At 39.7% G+C, this 27704-nt stretch overlaps 1 protein-coding gene across 2 annotated transcripts in view; it reads left to right on the top strand.

Annotated features, from left to right (window-relative positions):
- PDE1C (phosphodiesterase 1C) overlaps positions 1–27704 on the top strand; it is a 626169-nt gene that overhangs the window by 547378 nt on the left and 51087 nt on the right. For both annotated transcript variants that reach the window (XM_049894061.1, XM_049894060.1), the window contains 2 exons: positions 6941–7162; positions 18933–19010. In XM_049894061.1, coding sequence (XP_049750018.1) covers positions 6941–7162; positions 18933–19010 — 300 coding nt within the window. The remainder of the gene's footprint in view (positions 1–6940; positions 7163–18932; positions 19011–27704) is intronic.

Genomic DNA, 27704 nt, shown 5'->3' with positions numbered 1-27704 from the left:
TTATTGCAAATTTCATATGTATTTCCTTTTGTGTTTCCCTAATCATATTTCCGGAAACCCTGGTGGTGTAGTGGTTAAGTGCTACAGCTGCTAACCAAGAGGTCGGCAGTTCGAATCTGCCAGGCGCTCCTTGGAAGCTCTATGGGGCAGTTCTACTCTGTCCTATAGGGTCACTATGAGTCAGAATCGACTCAACAGCGGTGGGGTTGGTTTTGGTTTTGGAATCATATTCCCCCCTTATTATTCATATTAGGAAATTTATTTTTTGTTACTGATCCATAAGAATTCTTTATATATTAAGAATTTATATATTCTTTATATATTTATATTTATATATTAAGGATGTTAATTCTTTAGTTGTCATGGATTGAATTGTGTCCCTCCAAAATATGTGTCAACATGACTAGGCCATGATTCCTAGTGTTGTGTGTTGTCCTCCATTTTGTGACCTGATGTAATTGTCCTATGTCTCGTAAATCCTAATCCTTGCCTGTGGTTAATGTGGTTAATGAGGCAAGATTTAGGTTATGTTATGGTTATGTTAAAGAGGATTAGGTTGGAATGCAACACTTACTCAGGTCACAGCCCTAATTCGATGTAAGGGGAGTTTCGCTGGGGTGTGGCCTATATCACTGTTTCTCTTAGAAGAAATAAAAGAAGAGAGAAGCAAGCAGAGAAAGAAGGGACGTCTTGTCACTAAGAAAGGAGAGCCAGGAGCGGAGCGTATCCTTTGGACCTGGGGTTCCTGTGCTGAGAAACTCCTAGACCCAGGGGAGGAGTGATGACAAGGACTTTCCCACAGGGCCGTTAGAAAGATACAGACTTCCCCTGGAGTTGCACCCTGAATTCAGACTTGTAGCCTCCAAAACTGTGAGAGAATAAATTTCTGTTTGTTAAAGCTATCCACTTATGGTATTTCTGTTACGGCAGTACTAGATAACTAAGACATTAGTTGACAAAATACGTCGTAATTTCCTCCCCACCCCAATTTGTTGTATGCCTTGCAACTTTGCTTATGGCCTTTTTCAATACATCCTATTTTTATTCTACTAGATATTACCTTAAGAGCCCTGGTGGTACAATGGTTAAGCATTTGGCTGCTAACCAAAAGGTCGGCAGTTCAAATCCACCAGCTGTTCCGTGGAAACCCTATGGGGCAGTTCTACTCTGTCGTATAGAGTCTCTATGAGTCGCAATCAACTTGAAGCCAATGGGTTTTGTTTTGTTTTTCCAATTTGGTTTTAGATATTACCTATAAGTTTTCTTATTGAATTATAAATCTCGATCAATGTAAATAATGGAATAGCATGTATTGACACTTTTTTTACAAATGCTGAAAAATTTAGTGAATTTTTACTTCCCTCATCATCATCCAGTTTTTATTGAAATTATATGGAATTTTAAATTTAGGAGGTTATAAGTAAATTGCTACCTTTATAATCACCTGATAAAACCAAACCCAGTGCCGTCGAGTTGATTCTGACTCATAGCGACCCTATAGGACAGAGTAGAACTGCCTCACAGAGTTTCCAAGGGGCGCCTGGCAAATTCGAACTGCTGATCCTTTGGTCAGCAGCCATAGCACTTAACCACTACGCCACCAGGGTTTCCGTAATCACCTTATCCTTCAACAATTATTTTTTAATATTTGTATCAAGCTACAAATCTAGTTTAACAATTATTTTTATTTAACACTAAGCTTTACTGGTTTCCTTACACACCATTAGCATTTATTTTCCTCATTCTTCGGTTTTTAATATTAATTGAATTTTTCTGTTGGCTGGAGTACTTCTTTGAGTGAAAATTTTCAGGAACATCCTGTAGGAACACTCCCTGAGTCTTTAGCTTCCTAGAAGTGCCTTCGTGTTGTCCTTTTGTATAACTGAGAATTGATTATTCAAAATGTATATGTTTTTTTGGTTGGTGTTTTCAGCCTCTCTGTCTCTCTCTTTCTATAGGTAAAATAGACATTTCAGAAAACTATGTTAAGGGCTAACAAATGCAATACCATTTTTAAGCAAGATTCTAGTGTCATTTTTTGAGAAGACAAATTAAATGAAGAAATCAATGTATTTTTTTCAAGACTGCACAGACGTTTAATGTGGAAAAGAACAAGCTCTCAGTCACAAATAATGTAATATATGGACCATGAGGGTTGTGCTCTACCTTAACTCTGCACCGTTTGCTTTTGGCCGTTTTCATAATTAGACACATTGTTACCGAGGGCTCCTACCTTGGTTGAACCCAACTGGATTTGCGCAGCCCAATAAGACTATTGAGGCAGCCTGGACTCACACAGCAAATTTATTTTGCCAGCAGCTACCAAAAGGAGAGAGTAAGGGCTAGAACCTTCAGAGAGACTATCTCCCTGATTTTCCTAAGAGCCAGGTATTTAAATGTTTCGACAAGGAAGGGTCTTCATGTATATTCATGAGGTTCTCGGGGGTAGGAGGGGAGGATGGAGATTTCTGAGAAGGGGTTGGGTTATGTAAATACAGGTGCACAAGCAAGATTTCTTCAAGATGGAAGTCCTTTGGCTCCCCTTGACATGACTCATTATGGGATTTGACGCAGGCGCACTGGTTCCCTTTGTCACATCACCCTTTTGGCAGGCCAGGGAAGGTCAAACAGTGGTCACTCTTACTTCTTTTGCACATGCTCCGTGCCTGTGAGACCTGCAAGACCTACATCGACAGTTTATTTGCAGTATCCTAGAACAGTTCAGTTCTTTTCGCCCCACAGGGCCTGTGCCTTCTGTTCTAATCTCCAGGAGGGGGGTTATGGTTGTACCACTGCCAATAGGTCAGGTTGTTGACTCGACCCTCTGTCCTATTTGACCTTTTCCTGGCCTGTGTGCCGGGGCCCCAACCGGCCCCGCTTCAGCCTAATCCTGTCTCAACATCACTACCCGCGGTTAGAATTGGAAAGCAAAAGGAAACACAGTTGAACTGCGACATTTGCTTTCTACAAATATAGAAGGTTAGGAGCGCCAAGGATGTTAAATCTAGGACCTGAAAAGCTCATTCTTTCTGTACATGCGATCTTTGGAACCTATTAGCACGTACAAATTAACTGTGTTTGTACCTACATTTTCTCATCGTAGAAAATTTTATGTATACTAATAATTTTACCCTGAAATATAATGGAATCTGAACGAACTGGAAAAGATCTAACTTTTCTTTTATTTTCTTCTTTGTTACTTATCTGCCTGTTCATTTTGGTCTACTTACTTTAAGTAGGACCGATTTGGGTTCCATAGAGATAATTATACTAATACCAGCTATTTCAAAGGTACGAGGCAGGGATAGAAGGTGAGCAGCAAAGTTGAAGAGCCTTGCGGAGCCACCTGCTGGAACATAATTAGAAAGGGATTGCACAGGGGGAAGACTCCTATCTGACTTGATTATGATGTCATAATGGCTACCATTTATTAATTTAAACATTAATTGCCTGATGTCAGCTGCAGTTGAGCAAAAACACATTTGCTTCTGAAATGCACGCCCCCTCCCAGGTTTTATTTTTTGCTAGATTTCCCATGGAAAATTGGTCTGACGCAGTTGTCAACTGAATTTTCTGGCTCAGATAATATTTCATGCTCTTTTGTAGCAAACCAGAGTTTAACACCTTCGATTTTTATCAAAATTACTTTCAGTGTGGGGACATTTTTTCTGAATGTTGAAAGTTTGTCACAGATTAAGTGGAGATTCGATGAGGGGTTTATAAATTATCTCACTTCCTGCTAGGCTCTGAGTCTCTGCCTTGCCTCAGTTTCCTTCTCCGTTTAATAAGGACAGTCATCTTTTTTATTTATTATCTATTTTATTTATTTATTAGTGGTTAAGGAAATGTAACAGCTGTCCAGTGATTAACTCTTTCAGCATACAGCTTTAGAGTTTATATACTTTCTGTGTTTTACGCTGAAGATAGAATGTGTACAAATAAGGTCACACAGGCAGTGGGTTAGGCAAATAGGGTAAATAACACCCATGTGTACATACATTTAATCAACAAATACTCCACAAACACCTGCTATGTATCAGGTGCTATGCCAAGCACTGAGAATTCAGTGATGGAGATGACATTTGGCCCTTGACCTCACAGCACTAAAGAAGAATGAGAGGAGCTAATATGAACATTCCAGGGGCTTTCTTGGCCCTACAGTCTACTGAGAATGCCATCTCACCATCAACTTATGCAAGGCATCCTTTCACTCCTTAGTTCTACCTTTCTGTAGAAGTCAGGAAACATATCATACTATATATGAATGTTGTTTTGTAAAGAAATTTCTTTCCTTACCTATAAATTATAAATATGTCCCATTGGGCAGTAAGTGTCCTGAAAGTTGTTGTTTTTGTTGTTAGGTGCTTTTGAGTTGGTTCCAACTCATAGAAACCCCATGTATAACAGAACAAAATGCTGCCTGGTCCTATACCATCCTCACAATTGTTTCTATGCTTGATCCCATTGTTGCAGCCATCTTGTTGAGGGTCTTCCTCTTTGTCACTGACCCTCTATTTTACCAAGCATGATGTCCTTCTCCAGGGACTGGTCCCTCCTGATAATATGTCCAAAACACATGAGATGCAGTCTCAACGTCCTTGCTTCCAGTGAGCATTCTGGCTGTACTTCTTCCAAGACAGACTTATTCATTCTTCCGGCAGGCCATGGTATATTCAGTATTCTTCACCAACACCATAATTCATAGGCATCAGTTCTTCTCTTGAATACTGAAAGGCAAACATTTATAACTTAAATCAGTGCTTTCTACCCCCAGTTGCATGTTAGAATAACCTGGAGAGCATTTCAACTATCCTTGTTCCTCCCCCTCTCCCTCCAGGTTGCCTTTGTCTGCAGTAAGGCCAGGGCACTGGTTTAGATGAATAGATGGACCAATGAAGTCATGGATAAATGAAAAATTCATAATATAATAAGGGGAACACTTGAGCCAAGCAAGTATAGGGCAGGAGAAGTAAAATGAAGCCAGGGGTAATAGAAATCCACAATATATATGCCCAAAAGCCTGAATGGTACAAACAGTTAACACACCCAGATACTAAACAAAAGGTTGAAGTTTGGAGTTCTTCCAGAGGTGCCTTGGAAGAAAGGCCTGCGATCTACTTCTGAAAAGTCAGCCATTAAAAACCTTCTGAAGCACAGTTCAACTCTGACACACATGGGGTCTCCGTGAGTTCTAATCGACTGACAGTGACTGGTTTTTAAAGCCTCATAAGCATGTGAACCTGGACTAGATTTTGACTTTGTGTTCTTTAGCAGCTAAAATAAAGGGAAGCATAATCAGATGTATAACCACCTTGGTGTCCATTAGATTAAAAACAAACACGTTGTCTAGAAATACCAGCTTTTTTGATAACACAGGGCAATAAAGAGGACACCTGATAATGAGGTGCATGGCACTTTTAGCACACCTAGGTACAAACACAGTAATGCTTTTCACGATAGAGGTTGATGATGGACCAATATGGAAGGCCTTTTGAGTGAATTGGTTACTATACGGTGTGAGGCTCTAGACTAAGGAAGTTTGGTTCCCGTTAGGTGTTCTTCCATGTGTGCTACTTCCTATAACCCAGGTCCACCCAGTGCCTTCAAGGTCCTGCACAATCTGAACCCTGCCTACCCTTGGTCATCCATCCACATCATCTGTCATTAACCCCTTGCCAACTTTGCTTTAGCCATACTGGACAACTCCAAGTCCCTCGAACTTACCAAATTCATTCCTGCCTCTCAGCCTTTGTGTTTGCTGTTTCCTCTGCCTCAAACTCTTTCCCCAGATTATTGTATGACTGACTCTTGGTCACTCAGGATTTGGTCCAGATGTCACCTTCTCAAAGAAGTCTTCTTTACCTCTTTATCTGATCTTACTTCCCTCCCCCATGCTGATTGTGTTCCCTCATATTCTGTTTTACTTTTGCAAAGCACTTTTCACTATCTGAAACTATCATAGTGATTTTTTTAAACATAATTGTTGTCTTCTGCATCAGTCCATTGTGTTTGCTGCCTTATCCCCTGTGCCTAAAATCGTGTTTGGAACTGTAGGAACTGAAATATTCGTTAAATGAATGAATGAATATTTTCATAAATACTTGACCATATGCAATTATGCTGTAGTTTTTATTAAGCACAGACTCAGACTCCTTCACAATCAACTGAGTTGGAAAAAATGTTGACATCGTCTCATTAAAGGGGAATGACCTGGACCAGGATACCTGTCCAAACCAAAGGCTACCTCTCATCTTGTGGTCAGTTTGAAGACCACATTTTTGTGAGGCTTAACTATCCTCCTCCTCTCTAAATTCACAAGCAGTGACCTGAAACTGTGCTGTTCTAGTGGTGGTTATTTTCCCAGACTTTTTGGTTTTCAATCAGTTGTCTGTGTTTAAACTCCAGGTCTTAAGTAAACTTACATAAAGCTCCAATGGTTTCTGTGTGGTCTTAGGCCAGGTTTGTAACCTTTCTGAGCCTCGATTTTCACATTTGTAAAACAAGGTTACAATAATAGTAGCTACCTCTTAAGGTTGTTTTGGTGATGACGGTAAATAATTCTTGGAAGCACTTAGCATAATACCAGGCATAGAAGATACACTCAACAGATGCTGCCAGTGATAATAATAGTAGTAGTAATAATGTCAATTGTAATATTAATTTATTAATTATTATTATCCTTATTATGACTTTCTCCATCCTTAAAATGCTATCACCATGAACCTACTTTATTGATTTCCTAAATAAATATGCCAGTCTGACTTGTACTGACCAAAAATAAGCCAGAAACACTCAGTAAACACCTAGGGTCATTCTAGTGCACCATTTCCCAGTATAGACAATTGTGTGTTTTTTTTTTTTTTTTCAAAGAAGCAATTCTCCTAATGTCATGGCCTCTTTTTGTTTTTTCTACGCCTTTACTAACTTGCAATGGATGCAGAGGAGAAAGCCAAGAAGGAAGCAGAGGAAAAGGCTCGCCTGGCCGCAGAGGAGAAGCAAAAGGAAATGGAAGCCAAAAGCCAGGCTGAAGAAGGCAAAGCTGAGAAAAAGACACCTGGGGAAGCGAAGAATCAAGTCAGTGGAATATGCACAAGCAAAAGTGACAACCCTCGAGGGAAAAATTCCAAAGCTGAGAAGTCATCAGGAGAAAAGCAGCAGAACGGTGAGTTCTCAGTCTCGGGAATGGATTTGCACTGGTGAAAGGCTCTTACCCAGGTGTAGTGACATGGAAGAGCAAGGTAGTTTTGCAGTGAAACAGACCTGGATTCAAGTTACAGTTGTGCCTCTCACTCCTTGGTATCTGTGGTCTGGTTGCTTAACCTTCCACTGTCTCTGTAAAATGCACATTGTAATGCCTCCTCACAGCATGGGCCTCTTGTGAACCCTTAATGATAATAATAGCAAGAACAACGAAGACAGCGCGTAGCATTTCTTGACTGTGCACCAGATGCTGTTTTAAGTTCTCTCTTTACATTTTCACTGCCCGGTAGGGCCAGAGGAAGCCCTGGTGGCATAGTGGCTAAGTGCTGTGGCTGCTAACCAAAGAGTCGGCAGTTCCAAGCCACCAGACGCTCCTTGGAAGCTCTATGAGTCAATTCTACTCTGTCCTGTATGGTCGTTATGAATCAGAATCAACTCTGTGGCAACGGGTTTGGCTTGGGGTTTTGGTAGGCCAGATGATCTACACCAGAGATGTACTCTAGCTTTTGTGCTACAGCACCTCTGTAAATGAAAAATGTGTAGAAAGTGCTTAGCACAACATTCTCCAGTTATTTTTACAATTTACATATATAAGATTTGTAATCAGAAAATGAAATTTTAATCTACGTAATAATGATACTAGCTCTTATCACATTCTAAGAACTTTGCATAAGTTTGTCTAGTTAAACCTCATGACCACCCTAAGAGGCAGGGAAGGCTGTTGACCAGACCTGACCCGTCCCTCGGCTGGTAAAGCTGGACCCAGACTCAAACCAGGCAGCTTGGTTCCAGAGACTCCTTGTGATCACTGCATGTATTGGTCATCTATTCTACATGCTTTGTGTTAGGCTCTCCCATGGATGGAAGGAAAGTGGAGGCGACGTCCATTATCCCAGGGAGCTGGGAAATATTTGTTAGAGCACAGCATTGAAGCTGGACGAATGTGGGTTGGAATTCCAGCTTCTGTTCTTCACAGCTCTGAGCTTGAGCCACTTATCAAGTCAACCCAACATCGCCTCTTACCTTGGAGAGTTTCCACTGAGATGACATGTGTAAGCCTCCTTTGTGGGCTTGGTAGTACCCTGTTTGGTCTGGAGGAAGAGGGTGAGATTGAGGAGTGATTTTGGGTATTCTGTTTATAGGTCCCACCAGGCATCTTGTTTAGAAATATTTACTGAATACCCACTGTTTCAGTCATCTAGTGCTACCGTAACAGAAATACCACAAATGGATGGCTTTAACAAAGAGAAGTTTATGTTCTCACAGTCTAGTAGGTTACAAGTCCAAATTCAGGGCGTCAGCTCCAGGGGAGGCTTTCTCTCTCTGTCGGCTCTGGAGGAAGGTCCTTGTCCTTAATCTTTCCCTAGTCAAGGAGCTTCTCAGATGCAGGGACCCCGTGTCCAAAGGACGCGCTCTGCTCCTGGTGCTGCTTTCTTGGTGGTATGAGGTCCCCAACTCTCTGCTTGCTTCCCTTTCCTTTTATCTCTTGAGAGATAAAAGGTAGTGCAGGCCACACCCCAGGGAAACTCCCTTTACATTGAATCAGGAAGGTGTCCTGAGTAAGGGTGGTGTTACAATTGCACCCTAACCCTCTCAACATAATATTACGGTCATAAAATGGAGGACAACCGCATAATCCTGGGAATTATGGCCTAACCAAGTTGATACACCCATTTTTGGGGGGACATAATTCCATCCATGACACCCAACATGCAGTGGGCAGTGTGATAGGCACTGTTGGTCTAATAATGAACAAGCATAGTGCCTGCCCTGGTGGAGCTCAAGCCTAGAGATGGAGAAAGACAATTAAATAAGCAATTATGATACAATGAAATAATAGGAGTTTTGGGTGCTAAGTGAACACACAATAAGGGCATGGACACCTTATTTGGTCTGGGGAATTGGTGGAAGGCTGTTCAGGGAGACTTCTTGGATCTGTAGGTGAAGAAAGACTATTCCAGGCAGAACTACATCCACAAAGGCCCAGAATCTAGAGAAAGCCTGGTATGTTCAGGGAGGCCAAAGAGGTTCAGCGTGGCTGGGCATGAAATTGGGGCAGTGGGTGGGGTGAAAAGTCAGTGGAAATTCTGGCATTCAACTTACCTAGCCTGCACTTCAGCCAATTACTTTTTCCTTCTTGAAACACATCCTTTCTTGCTTCAGAGACACCACTCTGTCCTCATTTACCTCCTTTCTTCCTTCTTTATCTTCTCAGTCTTCTTTGGGGTTTCTTCTCCTTAGTATGACCTCCAAATGTTGGGGTTTCTCAGAGTATCATCCTGGACCACCTTCATTTCTCCTTAAACACTCAGAAAATCTCATCAATCTCCACGGATTTACATACTATCCATGTTGGTGATTTCCAGAATTTACTCCTCTGTTCCAAATTTCTTCAAGTTCCACACTAGTAGGTCTATTGTGCTCATTTGACATCTTCCTTTGGCTGTCCTATGGTTTCCTCAAACTCAGGGTGTCCACACGATAACCTGAGATTCCTGTTTCCTCATCATTGCAAGGCAGAGCTTGTGGTCTTGTAGGCAGGGATTCGATCTTTACAGTTAGATGAAGTATTTTTGGTAGCTATTCTAGAAGTATTTTTTTAAAGAAGATTTATCGTTCTAAGAAAGAAAACTCTGTGATACCCAGAGATCCAAAACTTACAATAGGGCTGGGTGACATTTACTGAGCTCTTACTGTACGTCAGGCGCTGTACTGAGAGATTCCTACACATTTTCTTATTTTATTCTCACAACAGTCATAGGAAGTAGGCACCATCATCTTCATTCTGAAGATGGTGGAAATGAGGAAGAGAGTAAAGGAATTTGCCTAAGGTCATCCAGCTATTAATGGTAGTTTTAGAATTAGGAACCAGGGAATTTGATTCCAAGCACTAGCTCCTTGGTTGATTTAGCTTAGCACTTTACATTTCTGCCTCTGCTTAATAGGACTTTGGCCAGATAATTATTTTCACAAATTATTGTTAATGAAAGTTTGAGATAGAAATGACACAGAGAATATTGACTTTGACCAAGGGAAGCACTGGTTTGCATTGTATGCAAGTGCATCATATTTCAGAAAATATGTTCAATTTAGTAAGACTCTATGGAGCACCTGTTGGAGTTGTAGAGGGCAGTGCAAAGCACTCGTCTCTTCCCCTGAGGAAGAGGTTTGAAGCCTGAACCAGTTGAAAGATAGAATCGGAAAGCTGGGGATCAGAATATTGGCTCTACTTCAATTGGAGCCGAATTGGAAAACATGGATTTGGACTGCTGAGCATGTGAGCTTCTTTTCACACACTTGCCCTGAACCGAGCTCACCCAGCCAGACAGCCTGGCAGCTCAGCCTGCATCCCAACCTAGCACCCCATCAGGCTACTTCTGGAGTGACAGAAAAGGTGCGTGTCTTGTGGAAAATATATCTCGAAGGGAGGTGACTGGGCTGAGCTGTGTGTCTTGAACTCCTTCCCAGCTAAGTCACTCCTTTCCAAAGGAGGAACAGGTAAGGTGAGGCAAGATGTGTTTCTTCCCTACTTCTTACTTTTAAAAGAGTGGGTTAAAAATATGTTTCCCTCAGTAGAAATAGAATAGAAGTAATGAGCAGAAGATATTCCCTCCTCAAGTAATCATAATAACCACCACCGTTTATTAAATGCTTAGTATGTGCCAGACATTGTACTTTCAATTTTACCTACATTAAAAAAAAAAAAAAAAAACAGTGCCGTCGAGTCATTAAAAAATCCTAATGACCCTATGAGGTAGATACACTTATTCCCATTTTACAGATGGGAAAACTGAGACTCAGAGAGGTTAATTGACTTGCTTAAGGGGAAGCGATCACTCAGTAGAGATCTCAGGTCAAACTTGGTGCCACCTGAGTCCAAATTCTATACTCTTTAAGCAGCATATTTCTTGTATTTGCAAGGTTTGGTTTCAGCATAAGGGAGGAGGAATTGGAGAAATAATGAGACACAACTGCTGTCCACAAGGAGTTGGCAAACTTTTTCTGTAAAGGGCCAGATAGTAAATGTTTAGGCTTTGTGGGCCATATGTCTCTGTTGCAACTACTTACCTCTGCTCTTCAAGCACAAAAGCAGCCACAAACAATACATACACAGGCATTCCAATAAAGCTTTATTTTTGGATACTGAAATCTGAATTTTATAGAATTTTTGCATGTCACAAAATATTCTTCTTTTTTCCCCCCAACCATTAAAAAAGGAGAAAACCATTCTTAGCTTGTGGGCTGTACAAAAACAGACAGCCTGCTGGGCTTGGCCCATGGGCCATAGTTTGCCAACACTTGGTCTAGTCAGTGAGAGAAACCAGTGAATAGAAATAAGCCCATCGCAAAGAAGTTATAAATTCTACAAAAGGGGTATAAACTGTGTCACCTCAGAGAGGACTGAGGTGGCAACAATTTATTTTGAAGAAGATTAGGAGAAAGGCTTGAAAGGAGCAATGGAGGAGCTTGAGTATTTCACTGGGCTGGGTTGACTTCCCTGCTTTGTTCCTTTCCCAAAGTAAGCAACAGACTACCATTTCCCTTAAAAATGGAGTATGAAATGAGAAGTGGGAAAAGAAATCAATTTAGAGCAATAACAAGAACAGCTAATGGTGGTTCGGGACTGTGTTATAGCCGCTTAATTAAAATGATTTATAACCACACAGAAAGGCTCTTTTGTTTCCCCTGTTTATTGAATAACAGCTCACATCGACCATTACTCCACATACAACCCATGGAAAACTACCTGATGGGTTCTGTTCAAGGACCATCGTCAAACAAGTGTGTGTCACATTCCTGGGACCCTTCTTTCATTGTATGCTGCCCAAGATATGTTCAGGTTTGAGCTGAAGGACATTGGTTAAGTGGAGTTTTAGAGGTTTGGTCTTCTGTCGGCGATTATGGGATCCCCTAAGTTTTGGTCTCTGTGTAGGCAACCCCTTCCCTCAGCCTCTCCCAACCCTGGCAGAGGAGAAGGCACTCTGCCAGGTTGCAGGCTCGCATCCAGCATATTGAACTGCTTCTGCTGACTTCAGGAAGACACCCTACTCTTGCTGCAGCAGTGCGTAAAGCTCTAAGCCAGAGGAACCAGGAGGGGTTTAAAGTCAAGTACATTAGGGGCATGAAGGCTCTTTGAGGGAAGGAGGATAATTTTTCTATAGGAAACTAGTCTGATGGCAGGGTTCAAAATCTGACCATCTCTAGAATCCTTAAAATAGGGACAACCAGTATTTGTACTGTTTCATGGAGCCTCTAGAGGAATCTTTTTCTTTTGGCCATTGATGGTGGTAGAGGGTGGAGACCACATGCTCTCCTAACTCCTCCTGCTTGGGCCCTGGGCCCTCGAGACTCCCTTGCTCTTCCATCCCTACAGCCAGTTTATCCTACTGCAGAATTACGAATGAGAGGGAACCTGGAGAGTTTATATACTCCTGTGGGTGGTGGCCGTGGCTGCTGTTGAGGTGGTTCCAACCCATGTGAACAGAGCAGAACCGCTACATAGTGTTTTCAAGGCTGTGACATTTTGGAAGTAGAACGTCATGGCTGACTCCATGTGTATTAGAGTAGAGCTGTGCTCCATAGGTTTTTTTAATGGCTGATTTTTGGGGGGTAGTTCTCTAGGCCTTTTTTCGGAGGTACCTCTGGGTGGACTTAAACCTCTAACCTTTCAGTTAGAAGCCAAATATATTAACCGTCATAAACCATTTGCACCGCCTAGGGACTCTTAATCTAGCTTAGAATTTGTTAAATTCCTTTAAAAGTGCTTACTTTGTAGAATATCGCCATCAAAAAAAAAAAGTCTTGAATTATCCTTCAAAAGCCATTTTGTTATGAATGTGTTAGGTCAATGGCATTTAGAAATGGAAGCAAAGAGCCTGGCTTCTAGAATCAGGCTGATTTGTGTGTCCTAGAGTACATTACTTCATCTATCTGTGTCTCAGGCTCCTCAACCATAAAATGGGGATACACATACAAGGTCCAGGTCAATCCCTCACAAGTTGATTTAAGCAAAATCACTCTGTAGAAGGATCAATTGGCCATTGGTCAGAAACTGTCAAAGGACTTAAACCAGATCTGTGGTAGTCAGCATCAGCAGTTTAGCCGGCAGAAGGAGAAGCAGAGTCAAGGTTAGGGGCAGAGACAGCGCCAGGAGAGGGTGGGAGCCATGCGGAGGTGTGCAGAATGCTGTATGCAGCATTGCTGCACTGACCAGCGTCTGCTGGAATGGCTGCAATGGAGTCAAGGAAAATCTAAAACTCGGAAAACATTCTCATTGGATTGATCTTTGATGAATTTGCCTACTTCAATAATCATACCTTCATAATAGGGCTGTTGTAAGAATTTAATGAAATGATACATGCAAAGCATTTAGCACACTGCCTGGCACAAAGAGGGTGAAAAAGATAACAGTCCCTTTCCCTCTCTTTAGGACCTACTTGCTAAATGTCTGTAAATGTCTATTTAATGTCTATAGATACCCTGTATCAGGTCGCAATTATTATTAGGGTGTTTTTGCTTCAGTAAGTACCAGTATTTTAATACTAATGTATTCTTGGTTTTGCAGCAAGCTAGAAAGAAAATTTCTGTTAGTGAGATTGGTAAGAAAAATATCCAAAACTTGAAAATAAGGCTGAGGGGAGGGGTGCCGTGCCCTCTAAATGTCATACTGGCATATTGTTTAACAGAACTACCTAAGGATTATTTAGTTGTCTTGGACCGGGGTCAACAAACTTTTTCTGTGCTAGGTCAGATAGTAAATACACCCAGCTTTGAACCTATTCAGCTCTGCTGTTGTAGTGCAAAAGCAGCCATAGACAGTATGTAAATGATGGCACGTGGCTGTGTTCCAGTAAAACTTTATTTACAAAAATAAGTGTTGGGCCAGATAGGCCTGTGGGCCGTTGTTTGCTGGTCCCTGCCTCTGCTTGACTTTGATATTTACTAGTTGATTCAAGCTCGGGTACTGTGAAGTTGTGTGTTAACTTACAGATTTTTGACTGGTACAGAAGATAATGCCAAAGGTTATGGTTTTATTGCCTGGTAGAGCATAACCACTTTTGTCTCTAGCCTAGCATTCTTATTTTAATGTCTATAAATAACTAGTTCTTTAAATGTTCATGGGACGAGCCTCACTATCTCACTGGCTCCCTCATAGGTGAGTTACATTTTTGACACATGTTCATTCTAAATTTGTACGAGGGTCGTATTTTTTAACGTTTTGAAAAATTACAATTAAGGTTGATGGGAAAATTTGGATAGTGGTGATAGTTGCCCAACTTGGTAAATGTAATTAAGGTCACTGAATTGTACACATAAAGAGTGTTGAAATGGTAAATGCTTTGTTATGTATATTTTGACCACAAAAAAAGTAAGAGAAAATATTTGATTGAAAAATAACAGTTAAAAATCAAACTGGTGTATGCATGTGTGTGTATGGATAAAGTGCAAAAAGTTATGCTTTGTCTTTGCTATACCCTTTCAAATATGTTTTCTCAATATTATGAAGAATTTTCTTCAAACTGTCGCCATAACTCAGTAGTGTACACATTGCAATATATGGAAACTGAGCATATCAGCAGAGATAGTATAGCCATTTCAGGGTAGTCTTTTGTGACCTCCTCAGAATTTGCTTTCCAAGAATAATAATTTGAGCCAGATTTCTGCTATTGGCCAAGTTGGACACAATGAAAAATGATAACTCTGTGAAATGTACCACAAGCTCTCACATACCATTAGAGTTCTATAATGTCTGAGCAGGAGGATGAATACAAACATTTTGAAATCAGCAACAACAAAAGTGTAATTCAATGAGCTCGTTAATTAGGATACCATTTATAGCTCTGTTTTAGAATAACTGTCATTGAGTGATGTGCCAGATACCACATTCAATATTTTACATTAATTTTTTCCTCATAATATGTCTATAAGATAGGTAAGAACATCCAGGAAAGTGAAAAGCTACTAATTGATAGAGTTTACACTTAACCCAAGTTTTTCCTTACTCCACAGCCTGACAGTAAAGCTGAACTACCTTTTTTGAATGATGAACATCGCTGACTGAAGTATGTTGTTGTTGTTGTTGTTGTTAGGTGCCGTCGAGTCAGTTCTGACTCATAGCAACCCTATGCACAACAGAACGAAACACTGCCCGGTCCTGCGCCATCCTAACAATCGTTGTTATACTTGAGCTCATTGTTGCAGCCACTGTGTCAATCCACCTTGTTGAGGGTCTTTCCCTTTTCCGCTGACCCCGTACTCTGCCAAGCATGATGTCCTTCTCCAGGGACTGATCCCTCCTAACAACATGTCCAAAGTACATAAGATGCAGTCTCACCATCTTTGCCTCTAAGGAGTATTCTGGCCACACTTCTTCTAAGACGGATTTGTTTGTTCTTTTGGCAAAACCAAAAAAAAACCAAACCCAGTGCCATCGAGTCAATTCTGACTCATAGCGACCCTATAGGACAGAGTAGAACTGCCCCATAGAGTTTCCAAGGATTCGAACTGCTGACCCTTTGGTTAGTAGCCGTAGCACTTAACCACTATGCCACTAGGGTTTCCGTTCTTTTGGCAGTCCATGGTATATTCAATTTTCTTCACCAACACCACCATTCAAAGGCGTCAATTCTTCTTTGGCCTTCCTTATTCGTTGTCCAGCTCTCACATGCATATGATGTGATTGAAAATACCATGGCTTGGGTCAGGTGCATCTTAGTCTTCAAGGTGACATCTTTGCTCTTCAACACTTTGAAGAGGTCCTTTGCAGCAGATTTACCCAATGCAATGCATCTTTTGATTTCTTGACTGCTGCTTCCATGGCTGTTGATTATGGATCCAAGTAAAATGAAATCCTTGACAACTTCAATCTTTTCTCCGTTTATCATGATGGTGCTCATTGGTCCAGTTGTGAGGATTTTTGTTTTCTTTATGTTGAGGTGTAATCCATACTGAAGGCTGTGGTCTTTGATCTTCATTAGTAAGTGCTTCAAGTCCTCTTCACTTTCAGCAAGCAAGGTTGTGTCATCTGCATAACGTAGGTTGTTAACGAGCCTTCCTCCAATCCTGACGCCCCGTTCTTCTTCATATAGTCCAGCTTCTCGGATTATTTGTTCAGCATACAGATTAAGTAGGTATGGTGAAAGAATACAACCCTGACGCACACCTTTCCTGACTTTAAACCAATCAGTATCCCCTTGTTCTGTCCGAACAACTGCCTCTTAATCTTTGTAAAGGTTCCTCATGAGCACAATTAAGTGTTCTGGAATTCCCATTCTTTGCAGTGTTATCCATAGTTTGTTATGATCCACAGAGTCGAATGCCTTTGCATAGTCAATAAAACAGAGGTAAACATTCTTCTGGTATTTTCTGCTTTCAGCCAGGATCCATCTGACATCAGCAATGATACCCATGGTTCCACGTCCTCTTCTGAAACTGGCCTGAATTTCTGGCAGTTACCTGTCGATATACTGCTGCAGCTGTTTTTGAATGATCTTCAGCAAAATTTTGTTTGTGTGTGATATTAATGATATTGTTCTATAATTTCCACATTCGGTTGGATCACCTTTCTTGGGAATAGGCATAAATATGTATCTCTTCCAGTCAGTTGTCCAGGAAGCTGTCTTCCATATTTCTTGGCATAGACAAGTGAGGACCTCCAGCGTTGGATCTGTTTGTTGAAACATTTCAACTGATATTCCATCAATTCCTGGAGCCTTGTTTTTCGCCAGTGCCTTCAGAGCAGCTTGGACTTCTTCCTTCAGTACCATCAGTTCCTGATCATATGCCACCTCTTGAAATAGTTGAATATCGACCAATTCTTTTTGGTATAATGACTCTGTGTATTCCTTCCATCTTCTGTTGATGCTTCCTGCGTCATTTAATATTTTCCCCATAGAATCCTTCACTATTGCAACTCGAGGCTTGAATTTTTTCTTCAGTTCTTTCAGCTTGAGAAATGCCGAGCGTGTTCTTCCCTTTCAGTTTTCCATCTCCAGCTCTTTGCACATGTCATTATAATACTTTACTATTTCTTCTCAAGAGGCCCTTTGAAATCTTCTGTTCAGTTCTTTTACTTCATCAATTCTTCCTTTTACTTTAGCTGCTCGACACTCAAGAGCAAGTTTCGGAGTCTCCTCTAACATCCATCTTGGTCTTTTCTTTCTTTCCTGTCTTTTCAGTGACCTTTTGCTTTTTTCATGTATGATGTCCTTGATGTCATTCCACAACTCGTCTGGTCTTTGGTCACTAGTGTTCAATGAGTCAAATCTATTCTCGAGATGGTCTCTAAATTCATGTGGGATATATTCAAGGTCATATTTTGGCCCTCGTGGACTTGCTCTGATTTTCTTCGGTTTCAGCATGAACTTGCATATGAGCAATTGGTGGTCTGTTCCACAGTCAGCCCTTGGCCTTGTTCTGACTGATGATATTGAGCTTTTCTGTTGTCTCTTTCCACAGATGTAGTCAATTTGATTTCTGTGTGTTCTATCTGGCGAGGTCCATGTGTATATTCATCGTTTATGTTGGTGAAAGAAGGTATTTGCAATGAAGAAGTCGTTGGTCTTGCAAAATTCTACCATTCGATCTCTGGCATTGTTTCTATCACCAAGGCCATATTTTCCAACTACTGATCCTTCTTCTTTGTTGCCAACTTTTGCATTCCATTCGACAGTAATTATCGATGCATCTTGATTGCATGTTCGATCAATTTCAGACTGCAGCAGCTGCTAAAAATCTTCTCTTTCATCTTTGGCCCTAGTGGTTGGTGCATAAATTTGAATAATAGTCGTATTAACTGGCCTTCCTTGTAGGTGTATGGATATTATCCTATCACTGACAGCGTTGTACTTCAGGGTAGATCTTGAAACGTTCTTTTTGATGATGAATGCAACACCATTCCCCTTCGAGTTGTCATTCCCAGCATAGTGGACTATATGATTGTCTGATTCAAAATGGCCAATACCAGTCCATTTCAGCTCACTAATGCCTAGGATATCGATGTTTATGCATTCTATTTCATTTTTGATGATTTGTAATTTTCCTAGATTCATGCTTTGTACATTCCAGGTTCCAATTATTAATGGATGTTTGCAGCTGTTTCTTCTCATTTTGAGTAGCGCCACATCAGCAAATGAGGGTCCCAAAAGCTTTACTCCATCCACATCATTAAGGTCGACTCTACTTTGAGGAGGCAGCTCTTCCCCAGTCATCTTCTGAGTGGCTCCCATCCTGGGGAGCTCATCTTCCAGCACTATATCAGACAGTGTTCCGCTGCTATTCATAAGGTGTTCAGTGGCTAATGCTTTTCAGAAGTAGACTGCCGGGTCCTTCTTCCTAGTCTGTCTTAGTCTGGAAGCTCAGCTGAAACCTGTCCTCCATGGGTGACCCTGCTGGTATCTGAATACCAGTGGCATAGCTTCCAGCATCACAGCAACACACAAGCCCCCACAGTACGACAAACTGACAGACACTGAAGTATAGTGCTATTTGATAGGAACTTTCAATCTTGACTTCTGGATTATAATCTAAATTCCAGGACCTAACATATGTGATTACAGAAATACTTACACTCAGACATATACCCCTAAAAAAAAAAAAAAAACCCTAGTGACTATAAAATTATGCTGCACTTTTTTTAAATATGTATATATTTACCTTGACAGGTTTAAAGATATTTATAATTTCTTTCTCAGCTGTATACATATACTCTTTGTCATGATTATTATTTTCAGGTGACTTGAAAGATGGTAAAAATAAGTCAGACAAGAAGGATCAATCCAGTGTCGGAAATGATTCAAAGAAAACAGATGGTAAGAGTATAATTCCCATTACGTTTTTCCATAAAATATGCAATATAATGCAAGCTTGTTACAATTACACCCAAAATTGACGTCGTGGTTGTTAACATATCCTTATGTTATATCTTGAAAAAACACTTCACTACATTTTGAAAGTACTGCTTATCATCCTTTTTTCAATAATTTATGATTTATTATTGCATCTTTTCCCCTCCACCATGCTTTCTCCGTCACAAATGCATTCTATTTCCTTTCTTTCCCTACTTATACTTTTCATTTTAACCTTTATAAAAGGTTGATTCTGGGCTTGCTGATTGTAATGAAATGGAATAACACATACTGCTAAAATGTTTAAAGTCTTGATCGTGAATTTTGCAGTGTAAGTAGGAAATGTTTTATGTTTTCAGCTTTAACATTTTTTACTTTGAATGAGTTATTAATTTAGGTCAGAAGGAAAAAAGAAAAAGCATGGATCTGTTTAATATTATCATGATGTTGGGAGGCCCAAATCCTGGAGAACCTACGTGGTTGTAGAATAGTTTGGCCAGCAAGAGCAAGTCTTAAAGGCAAGGGTTTAGATGACTCTCCCAAATCAAAGTTAGAATGGACCTACATTGTAATGTACTTCCTGAGCACTGATTTTACTTTTTGTGAACAGCATTTCACACTTTCTAAAACCTGACAGTTCACATTATATTACCTCCAAACTTTAAACTATTAGATTGAGAAACCTGTCCTCACCATTTTTATAGATCTCATTGTTTCCCTTGCAACATGGGCCTAGTTATTTCTAGTTATTTACTCAAACATTCCTAATGAGTTATTCATCCATACATGTACATGATGTTAAACTAAAGGCAAACTTTTTCAAGTAGTGGTTTTTGTTAGAGTCCCAGACTCTGTTTGAATCACACCTCCCTGGAGGCGTTGTATTTGATGCTAAGCTATTCTTTGAATAATTTGGTTAGAACAAACATTGCCAAATCAGGTTGAGGAATAAAAAGAAATCTGAACACAACTCCTCACCTGGTTTTTATAAAAGTAGTAGCCTCTATACCTTTCATCCGTGAGCTATTATAATACGGCGTCTTGTATGCATGAAATCAGTTCTCAAACTTTTCCTTTTAAGACCATTCAAATAATTTACTCCAGGTGTCTTATCACATAATATCTGGGGAGCATATACCTGTAGTTTTTCACCAACTTGTTTATGTAAATGGAACCACTTAGCTAGTGAATGTGTCCTCCTTTAATGATTGTGACTAAGAAATGAGTTACACGAAGACTAAATAGAATTCAATATGGCACACTCTGTTATGGGTAAGGTTTGTTCAAATGCTGGAGGCTCCTTGATGTACATCATTAGACCCAAGTGAATGCAAGATAAGCCAGAAAATGAACAGTAGAGGAGAATGGTGTCTGGTATAAGCCCAGCACCTGAACATATAGCCTATCCTGAATCTAGCAACTGACCCATCACTTACTCATCTGAATCTCTATAGCATAAAAGGCCAGGATAAACCAAATCCCAAATCTTTAACATGGGGCCTTGGTTCTTACTGCATTTTGTAGCAGATACTGTGCTATAATTTTGTGTTGTATACACTGTGGCTTAAATTTTATTACCTTTATAAAGCCGTATTATATTACCTTTTCCCTTTTAACTGAATTATTCTCAAATATTTTAAACAGTTTTTTGGAGGGCAGAGTTTGACAGTAAACTAGATACTATATTCTTTTGAACAAATAAGTATAAAGCTCGATTGTTTAATGACCAGGATTCTTGATCTCAGGCTACAGTAAATAAAGGATAGACCTTCTCTGACATCTATCTCCTTTGCCCTCCATGACCCCAACATTTCACTGCCTTAAGTGGGGCATGATATGTCCATATACTTGCAAGTTTGTGCGAAAACATGAGTATGAACAACTTTTATGTTTTAACTTCATTGATTGACTGACATGGCATCAGTCATCATCACTGCCTTGGTATCATCAGGACTTAGAGGGTTTCAGTAACTTGTACACTCTTTGTCTAAAACCTTTACCAGAACTAAAGTTAATTCTTGGTGGCTTCTTGTGGAGAAGAATTTAATCATTCTCACCTACCCCTTACCTCTTGGTTATTAAAGCCCTCTACTTTAGAAAAGAAAAAAAAGAAAAGAAGAATCTGTAGATCAGTAGATATGCTGATTTTTTAAAACTATGTAAAAATAACCAGATATATTTTGAACATTTATTTTTAATGTATCTTATTACATCTGATGACCAGAGGGAGTCAATTTAACTATTTTTAATGCCCTACATCTATCTGATGTGACTCCTGGAAAACATCGGTAACCAGCACTCTCTACTGTTTGGGAAGGAGTATCCAGGCACAATTCAAAGCCCAGTATGATCAAACCCACTATGATTTAAAGCTGCAGAATTGTGAGCATTCAGAGAGAAACCAATGGAAACTGGTCTGCAGTTGGTTATTCCCAAACTCCCATGGGCTGGGGTGCACACAAAGGGAAGCAGCATGTGCTAAAAGGGTAAATTACCTCCTGGCAAAATGAACACATTGCAGTTGTACATTATCTCTGTCAGGTCATTGAGGTGCTATTTAGTGCCCTGCAGCACTAATTTTCCAACTGACTTCAAAGAATGAATGTCCTTTGAAAGTACCTTGCTTACCCCTAGGGAGAAATGTACTAACATAAAGAGGTCTGGGTTTCTGAGCCAAAATTCTCACAGTGGCGAAACTTTTCCTCTGTCATTGGGAGACATGTGGTGTTCTACACAAATGAATTCTTTCGACTGTGTTTCTAGCCATATTTGTAGCAAAATAACTTCATGGGCCTGCCATAATTTATCATAAAACCTATAAAACCCAAACCTATTGCCATCAAGTCGACTCCAACTCATATGATAGTTCCTTAACATCACTTGACCATATTAACAGAGATACAGGAGACATCCACCCCTTATGCCTTTCAAAAGGTTGATTATAACTAGGGCTGCAGTGTTATTAGCCAAACCCCAGGAAGTGAGTTCAGCAGGGGTCTCCTTCATTGAGTGCTCTGGGAATTGTAATGATTACAGATGTTGGTCCATGGAATTTAAAAGTCGGTTGTGAATAGTGGAAAGGGTGGACAAAAGACAATCTATGGATGCACACTGCTACCAAAGATGGAGCAATAAGAACTAGATTTACTTTCCCACCTGAACCAACAATGACAGCAACAACACACTGGACACAGACATGAAGCAACGATGGACAGTGATTTTTGAGAGAGAGAAATTGATTGAAGTGAGCTCCATACTTGCCCCAGTTTTCTACCTTGAGAAGGTTTCCAGGTGTCATAGAGGCTGGGGGATTTAGGAGGATTTGGTAGATTCCCTGAGTTAAGAAATTGTATAAGAAAGAGCCCAGGGAGACCAAGATGGCTAATATTCACAGGATAAAGTACCAGAGAGGAGAGCGCTCCAGAGAGATAGAGTTTCAAAGATCTGAAGAGGGTGCCTCTTGAATGTTCAGCAGAGACCACGAAAGAACCATCTGAGAAGATTAGAGGAAACAGTCCCCATGCTCACACAGAGAGGGCAAAAATGCCTGTTCCCACTAGTCAAACTGGAATAACCCATAATCTAAGGGACATTGTGTAGAATATTTATAGTTGTCTTGCCTTTGTAGTGGAGAATAATTAGCTATAGGCTAAATGCTGCTCTGGTTCCACCTAAACCACACCCATTGCCTTCAAGTCAATTCCAACTCATGACCCTATAGGACAGAGTAGAACTGCCCCATAGGGTTTCCGAGGAGCAGCTAGTGGATTTGAACTGCCCACCTTTGACGTGTAGCTGTAGCTCTTAAACACTGCCACCAGGGCTCCAGGTTCCACCTAGCAAATCTTAAAAGCAAGACCTAAAAGGATCAAGATGTTTCCAAGTAGCTTAATTGCATTTGACTAAATAACTTGATTGAATAAAGCTCATCCTAGAATAAAGCCCAAGTTCAGAATACAAAAATATTCAACACCCAACAAGGGAAAATTCACAATGTCTGTAACCCAACCAAAGTGTACGTGACGTGCAAAGAACAAGAAAACACTGCCCATAAGAAGAAGGGAAGTCAATCAATTGAAACCTGTCCGGAACTGGAACAGATGTTAAAACTAGCAGTAAAGGGCATTGAAACAATTATTTTAATTGTAACCCATATGTTCAGTTTTAAGGAGAGAGATGAAAGATATATATATATAAAAAAACCCAAATTGAACTTCTAAAAATGAAAAATACAATGTCTGAAATGAAAAATAAACAGTGGATGTTAGTAAAGCATAGCATATGGTAGGATTGATGGTAAATACACTGGATGGGATTAGATATTGCAGAAGGAAGAAGTATTGAAAACATTAGCAATGGAAGCTATCTAAAATGAAACACAAAAAGAAAATAGAATAAAAATTATTGTAAAGAGCATCAGTAAGCTGTAGGACACTTTCAAGTAGCCTAATTCGTGTATAATTGGAGTCCCCAAGGTAGAGGAGAGAGAAGGCAAGGAAGAAAAAATTTACTTGAAGAAACAGTGGCTAAAATCTTGCCAAAAGATGAAAACTATAAGCTGTAGGTCCAAGAAGTGCAAAAAAGCCCAAGCACAAGAAACTTGAAACTAAGCCAAGACATTGTAATCAAATTACTCAAAACCACTCATGAAAACTGAAAAAGCAGCCAGAAGGAAAACACATTATATATAGATGAACAAAGATAAGGATGATAGTAGATTTCTTATCAGAAACAATGCAAACAAGAAGACAGTGGAGCAACATCTTTAGTTCATCTTTAGAGAACTGAAAGAAAAAAAAAAAAAAAACTAAACCAAGAATTGTATACCCAACAAAAGTATCTTTCAGAAACAAAGATGAAATAAAAATGTTTTCAGACATACAGAAGCTGAAAGAATTCATCACCAGTAGACCTACATTACAAGAAATATTGAAGAAAATCAGAAAGGAAACCAGATGGAAATATGGGCCTACACAAAAAATTGAAGAGTGCTAGAAATGGTAGCTACATAGATAAATATGTAAAATTTTAATATTATTTAAATATCTTTAAAATATAGTGGATTACTTAAACAAAAATAATAACAATGTAGTATGGGGTTTATAACATGTAAAACTAAAATGCTTGACAATAATAACATAGAGGCCATGAGTGGAGAAATGGAAGTATAATATTTTAAGGTTTTAATGCTATACATGAAGTGGTATAATATCACTTGAAGATAGATAGAGATAAGTTGAAGACCTGTATTATAAGCTCTAAATCAAGCACTAAAATAACAAACCAAAGATGTATAGCTAATAAGCTGACAAAAGAGATAAAAATGGAATAATAAAAGTAATTAATCCAAAAGAAGGCAAATAAATAAATAAAAAGGTAGCAAAGAACAGATGAGACAAAGAGAAAACAAATAGCAAGATGATAGATTTAAAACTAAGCATATCACAAATTACATTAAGGTAGTTGTCTGAACTCCCCAAGTAAAAGGCGGAGATTTTCGGATGGAAGACCCAACCATATTCTGCTTATAAGAAACTACCGTTATACATAAATACACACATAGCTAAGAAGGATGGAAATTAATATACCATGTTAACACTAATAAAAAGAAAAACTGAAGTGGTTACATTAATGTCTGACAAAGTGGATTTCAGAACAATGACTATCATTATACCCCGTTGCTGTCAAGTCAATTCCGACCCATAGCAACCCTAAAGCACAGGGTAGAACTGCCTCATAGGGTTTCTAAGGAGCACCTGATGGATTCGAACTGCCAGTCTTTTGATTAGCAGCTGTAGCTCTTAACCACTACGCCACCAGGATTTCCTGACTATCACTAGGGTTTAAAAAAGGTTAGTTCATAATAAGTGGTCCATTCATCAAGAAGTTGTAATAATCATTTATATTTATGCACCAAAGTATATGATGTGAACTGCAAAACAAAACTGAAGATGATTCACAATTTTAGTGAGAAATATTAATATTATTCCTTTGTCAGTAGTTGATAGAATAAGTAGACAAAAAAACAGCAAGGAATAGAAGACTGTTGTTGTTGTGTTAGGTGCCGTTGAGTCAGTTCCGACTCATAGCGACCCTATGCACAACAGAACGAAACACTGCCCGGTCCTGTGCCATCCTTACAATCGTGGTTATGCTTGAGCTCATTGTTGCAGCCACTGTGTCAGTCCACCTCATTGAGGGTCTTCCTCTTTTCCACTGACCCTGCACCCTGCCAAGCATGATGTCCTTCTCCAGGGACTGATCCCTCCTGACAACATGTCCAAAGTATGTAAGATGCAGTCTCGCCATCCTTGCCTCTAAGGAGCATTCTGGTTGTACTTCTTCCAAGACAGATTTGTTCATTCTTTTGGGAGTCCATGGTATATTCAATATTCTTCGCCAACACCACAATTCAAAGGCATCAACTCTTCTTCGGTTTTCCTTATTCGTAGTCCAGCTTTCACATGCATATGATATGATTGGAAATACCATGGCTTGGGTCAGGCGCACCTTAGTCTTCAGGGTGACATCTTTGCTCCTCAAAACTTTGAAGAGGCCCTTCGCAGCAGATTTACCCAATGCAATGCGTCTTTTGATTTCTTGACTGCTGCTTCCATGGCTGTTGATTGCGGATCCAAGTAAAATAAAATCCTTGACAGCTTCAATCTTTTCTCCATTTATCATGATGTTGCTCATTGGTCCAGTTGTGAGAATTTTTGTTTTCTTTATATTGAGGTGTAATCCATACTGAAGACTGTGGTCTTTGATCTTCATTAGTAACTGCTTCAAGTCCTCTAGAATAACGCTATTACCAGTTTGATCTAATTGATATTTATAGAACACACAACAGTGGGAGAATACACGTTCTTTTCAAATGCAAACAGAACAGTTTCCAGGATAGACCATATTCTGGGGCATAGCACAAGTTTCAATATATTCAAAAGGACTGAAGTCATACCAGATATGTTCACAGACCACAATGAAATTAAATTAGAAATCAATAACAGAACTGCCTCTGGAAAATCTCCCAAATGCTTGGAAACTAAACATTACATTTCTAAATAACCCTTAGGTCAAAGTAGAAATCAAAATGGAAGTTAGAAAGTATTTTGAATTGAATGAAAATAAAAAATGCAACATATCAAAATTTCTGTCATGCTGCAAAAGCAGCATTTAGGGGGTAAATTACAACACTAAATGCCTATGTTGTTAGAAAAGAAAAAAGATCTCAAATCAATGACCTCAAATTCCATCTTAAATAACTAGAAAAAGAAGGCAAACTAAACCAAAAGCAAGCCCAAGAAAGGAGATAATAAAGATCGTATCAGAAATAAATGAAATAGAAAACAAAGCAAAAGAAAAAATTAGAGAATGTCAACAACAGTGATTAATAAAATTTATTAACCTTTAGCTAGACTGTTTAGGGAAAAGAGAGCGAAAACACAAATTATTAGTATCAGAAATGACAGAAGTTGCGTCACTACAGATTTCATACATATTAAAAGGATAATAAAGTAATATGAGCGTCTTTATGCCAGTAAACTTGACAATTTTTATGACGTGAACAAGTTCCTTAAACGACAAAAATCTACTCAAACTCACTCAAGATGAAATAGATAACATGAATGTTGTCGTCGTTGTTAGGTGCCGTTGAGTTGGTTCTGACTCGCAGCCACCCTATGTACCACAGAAGGAAACACTGCCCAGCTCTGCCCCATCCTTACAGTCATTGTTATGCTTGGGCCCATTGTTGCAGTCACTGTGTCAATCCATCTTGTTAGGGCCTTCCTTTTTCCCACTGACCCTGTATTTTATGAAGTGTAATGTTCTTCTCTAGGAACTGGTCCCTCCTGATGACATATCCAAAGTATGTAAGACGCAGTCTCACCATCCTTGCTTTTAAGGAGCATTCTGGTTGTACTTCTTCTAAGACAGATTTGTTCGTTCTTTTGGCAGTTCATGGTATATTCAATATTCTTCGCCAGCACCACAATTCAAAGGCGTCAACTCTTCTTTGGTCTTCCTTATTCATTGTCCAGCTTTCACATGCATACGATGTGATTGAAAATACCATGGCTTGGGTCAGGCGCACCTTAGTCTTCAGGGTGACATCTTTGCTTTTCAACAGTTTAAAGAGGTCCTTTGCAGCAGATTTGCCCAATGCAATGCGTCTTTTGATTTCCTGACTACTGCTTCCGTGGGTGTTGACTGGGGATCCAAGTAAAATATAGAACAATGGAAGGATAAAAGTCTGAATCTTTGCACTTGATTTGTACTTAAAGTTTATATTTATAGTTGAAAAATGTTTGTAAGTTGCCTCAAAGATGGGGCTCCTGTCATGGCCTGCAGGTGAGTGTCAGGACCTGTTCTGCCATGGAGTTGATGGTGAGCAATAGATGGAACCTGTGCAAGCTTGGGAGTGCGACTTTCTCTGCAGATTCAGGGAGGAAACCATCAGCAGGGTGCTCGTAGATAGACATATATTGTTTGACTTAGGTTCGTGTACAGGACTTTGAGAAGCAACAAAAGCAATGGCACATTTACCATTACTCAGGAAGCATGCGTTCATTAGCTGTATAGACACTGAGACCATCATCAGTTTTCATATCTGTACACATACCTTCGTCCCACTATACTCATCTCAGGGAATCAAACTCA

Source organism: Elephas maximus, chromosome 8 (genome assembly GCF_024166365.1).
Source record: "Elephas maximus indicus isolate mEleMax1 chromosome 8, mEleMax1 primary haplotype, whole genome shotgun sequence".
NCBI lineage: Eukaryota > Metazoa > Chordata > Mammalia > Proboscidea > Elephantidae > Elephas > Elephas maximus.
The sequence above is the reverse complement of the archived record's forward strand: the minus strand, read 5'-3'. Positions and strand labels throughout refer to the sequence as shown.